This window comes from Arachis duranensis, chromosome 10 (assembly GCF_000817695.3).
Source record: "Arachis duranensis cultivar V14167 chromosome 10, aradu.V14167.gnm2.J7QH, whole genome shotgun sequence".
Taxonomy (NCBI): Eukaryota; Viridiplantae; Streptophyta; class Magnoliopsida; order Fabales; family Fabaceae; genus Arachis; species Arachis duranensis.
Window position 1 is genome coordinate 17230175 of NC_029781.3, and position 3653 is coordinate 17233827.

The window sequence follows — 3653 nt, forward strand, 5'->3', positions numbered from 1 at the left end:
GGGTATTGTAGGTCCTTCCTTAATCGGACAAGCAAAGGGTGAACTGAAATGGAAATATCCCAAAAATAAAAAACAACATAATAGGAAATGGAGAAAATCTAGGATATTGTAGTATTGAGATGAATAAAATTGTGTTACAACTTAAAATTTACAAGAGCCTTACAAGTTACAAGGTTAATGGAATGAGAAATTTTTCGAGGACAGTAATTTTTAATATTTTGAGTAATTAGTATAAAAATTAAATTATTTTTAATTAATAAAATTTATTAATTTATGTATATAAATTTTAAAAAATAAATAAAAATTATAATAATTTATGTATATAAATTTTAATAAATATAAATATAAATTATATATTTTTTATATATAAAATTTTATAAATATAAATTATAACTAATTAAATAATAATAAAAAATAATAATATTTATTGACTGTATAAGATTGTTATAGTAAAATTTTTCAATAAAATAAATGAAGTCCTCACACAAGTCGCAACAACATCATCATCATCATCTCATTCTTCTCTTTTTCTTTTTCTTTTCTCTCTTTTGAGGAAGGTGGCAACCGGTGACCACCAGCACTCACTTTTTGACAATGTTGAACAACCAAAATCCCAAAACCAATCTCCTTTCTTCAATTTTCTTTTGTTTTTTCTGTTGTCACGTCAAATTTGATTATTCTCTTCTTTCCTACCTTTCATTACTTAGAATTTTGATTCCGTTCTTCCTTTCGGGAACTTTTTCCTAACTTATGTAGCCATCCATGGCAGAATCTCTTGCATCCAACGCATTCTTCATTTTGCATTGCCGCGTCGGCGATTAGGTATGTCTGTCTAACTCACTGTCCATGAACTCCTTCATCTCCATTTTTTTGTTTTGTTATTATTTTCTTAATTTTAATTTTTATCATATTATTCTGTTATTTGGCATAATTTAGTTTCCAGGTTTATATGATGATGCCTCTCATGCAATTTTATTCTTGAGATGGGGCGTTTGAGATTTTTTTTTCTTTTAAATTGTTCTGTGAGATGAATTGGTTGGTAACTATTGGAATTTGGGTTTTTTTCACTTTTCAGTAGCTTTTAGTTCCTAGTTTATAAGTTATAAGTCATTAATTTTGATAGGTAATAAGTTTATAAAGGAATCAGTTTATAATTGTTGCATGAGGAATGCATTCAGGGCCTTCATTTTTAATTTGCTTGAGCCTTGGATAATAAAATACCACTTTGCTTGTTGCTTTTGAGTTGATCATAGGGAATTTGTTATTGATTGGAAATCTGAAAACAGATTGTTATTTATGTCTCTGCAGTAACTGTTTTGTACCTTTAACATATTGATGATGGTGTTTGGGTGCGAAAGCTCATAGTTTTCTATCGCCATGATTTTAGTTGATAATAACGGGATTGGGAACACCGGGAATGATGAAATTGCGGAATCTAGTGGGAGTAAAATGGAGTTTGCTTCAGTTGATCTTGCAACTTCACAACAGACAATTCCGAACAGTGAAAATCCTCAGGGAAAGTTCGAAGGCACTGTCTCTAGTTCCCTTTCATGCTGGATCAAGTCCCTAAAATTTGGTTCTGCATCTGCCAAATTAAAACGGCTCACTTCCGATAGAGATCAGATTTCACAATCTGTACCTGCTCCTAGTTCTCATGGCACGAGATCACGATTCAGTAACATGTTTGGTCAGAAACTCGGTTGGGGTTCGGTCAAGAAGGTGTGCATGGAATGGATTAGAAATCCAATGAATATGGCCCTTTTCTTTTGGATAGCCTGTGTTGCTGTCTCGGGTGCAATTCTGTTCCTTGTGATGACAGGCATGTTGAATAATGTGTTGACAAGAAAATCTCAGAGAAATGCATGGTTTGAAGTAAACAATCAAATACTCAATGCACTTTTTACGCTTATGTGTTTGTACCAACATCCGAAGCGGTTCTACCACCTTTTTCTTTTGTGTAGATGGAGGCCGAACGACATCTCTAGGTTGCGAAAGATATACTGCAAAAATGGGACTTATAAGCCGAATGAGTGGGTGCACATTATGGTAGTGGTCATTCTCCTTCATGTGAATTGTTTTTCTCAATATGCACTCTGTGGTCTAAACTTGGGGTATAAAAGGTCTGAGAGGCCTGTCATAGGAGTTGGAATATGTGTATCTTTTTCAATTGCTACGCCAGCAATTGCAGGTTTGTACATCATTCTTAGCCCACTTGGGAAGGACTATGATTGCGAGATTGATGAAGAAGCACAGATTCAAACTACATTTTCTCAAAGGCAAGAGCAATTGAGAGAGAAAGCACACGAGAAAATATATTCATTTGCATCCAAGGATCAAGAAAAGATTATTGAAGATAGACCAAAGTGGAGTGGAGGAATTTTTGACATTTGGGACGATATTTCTCTAGCATATCTCTCACTTTTTTGCACTTTCTGTGTCTTTGGGTGGAATATGGAGAGACTTGGATTCGGAAACATGTATGTTCATATTGCCACTTTTATTCTGTTTTGCATTGCACCTTTCTGGATTTTCACATTGGCTGCTGTTAATATTGATGATGACAAAGTTAGACAAGGTCTTGTGGCCATTGGAATCATCCTTTGTTTTTTGGGTTTACTGTATGGTGGATTTTGGAGGATCCGAATGAGAAAGAGGTTCAATTTGCCTGCCTATAAATTCTGTTTTGGTAAACCTTCAGTTTCCGATTGCACTCTTTGGTTTTGTTGTTGGTGGTGCACCCTAGCTCAAGAATTGCGAACTGCAAATAGCTATGATCTTGTTGTAGACGATGAATTCTGCAGGAAAGAAGTTGATACCGACCAACCATCGGCAATTTTGCCCTTGGTTTGTGAAGATGTAGCATCAACCAAATCCGGCACGAGTTCTCCTAAGGGTAACAACTCTTCTCATCTTATGATAGAAACATCTAGACCTCTTAGTTCAAATAACGCCTCAAATGAATATCACAGTTCGAGTAGGTCTCTATCCCTTGTAGAAAATGTAATAATGAATCCACCAACTCAATCAATAATTGAAAGGGAAGCTCCTTAGTCCCTAAGAATGGTAAAAAAAGGGGTGGGGGAATGATTATTCTTTGCTTGCTACTTGTAGTTGACATCATTTGTGGAGTTCTAATTTTCTGCAAATGTTTGGGGCTAAACTGTTAATCCCACCGGAAACCATGGTTTTGCTCTCAAGTTACATATGTCATCCATTTCCCTTAGGATGTAAATTTTTAGTTAAATCTGTCACATTTTCCATTTAATTTTGAGTAGACATTTCTGAGTGACTATGGAGTCCTTTTTTTTACCCTTTTTTTTTTGTTTCTTCTCTTCAAGAAAATTATATCAAATGAAATACATAATAAGGATTGATTGTCATGTTTGAATTTTCATATTATTAATTGTTATAATTTCTTTGGTGAACTAATATACAATGTATAATTCTGTTTCACTTCAGCTCCTCAAGTAACCCTAGCTTCTCCATTGAGCCACACTTTTAATTCATAGATTTTTAGATTTTTTTAGATTGTTCAATACACACTCGATCCATATAAAAGGGAGAATAGACAAAATAATATCCTATGGTTGGTTAAACATTTTCCCTTGCCATTGCCATCAAGGAACAATAAGTAACCCCCCACAGAAAATTAA

The 3653-nt window shown here is 34.2% G+C and overlaps 1 protein-coding gene across 2 annotated transcripts; it reads left to right on the top strand.

Moving 5' to 3' along the window:
• Positions 1–498: 498 nt before the first annotated feature.
• On the top strand, positions 499–3380 carry LOC107469330 (uncharacterized). 2 transcript variants are annotated; one of them, XM_016088711.3, is made up of 2 exons: positions 499–822; positions 1309–3380. In XM_016088711.3, exon 2 carries the CDS (start codon positions 1378–1380, stop codon positions 3049–3051), a length of 1674 nt encoding a protein of 557 aa, XP_015944197.1. In that variant the 5' UTR covers positions 499–822; positions 1309–1377; the 3' UTR covers positions 3052–3380. The 2 variants fall into 2 exon arrangements, with proteins under 2 accessions (XP_015944197.1, XP_015944198.1); XM_016088712.3 differs by having other exon boundaries at positions 1388–3380.
• The last annotated feature ends 273 nt before the right edge of the window (positions 3381–3653 follow it).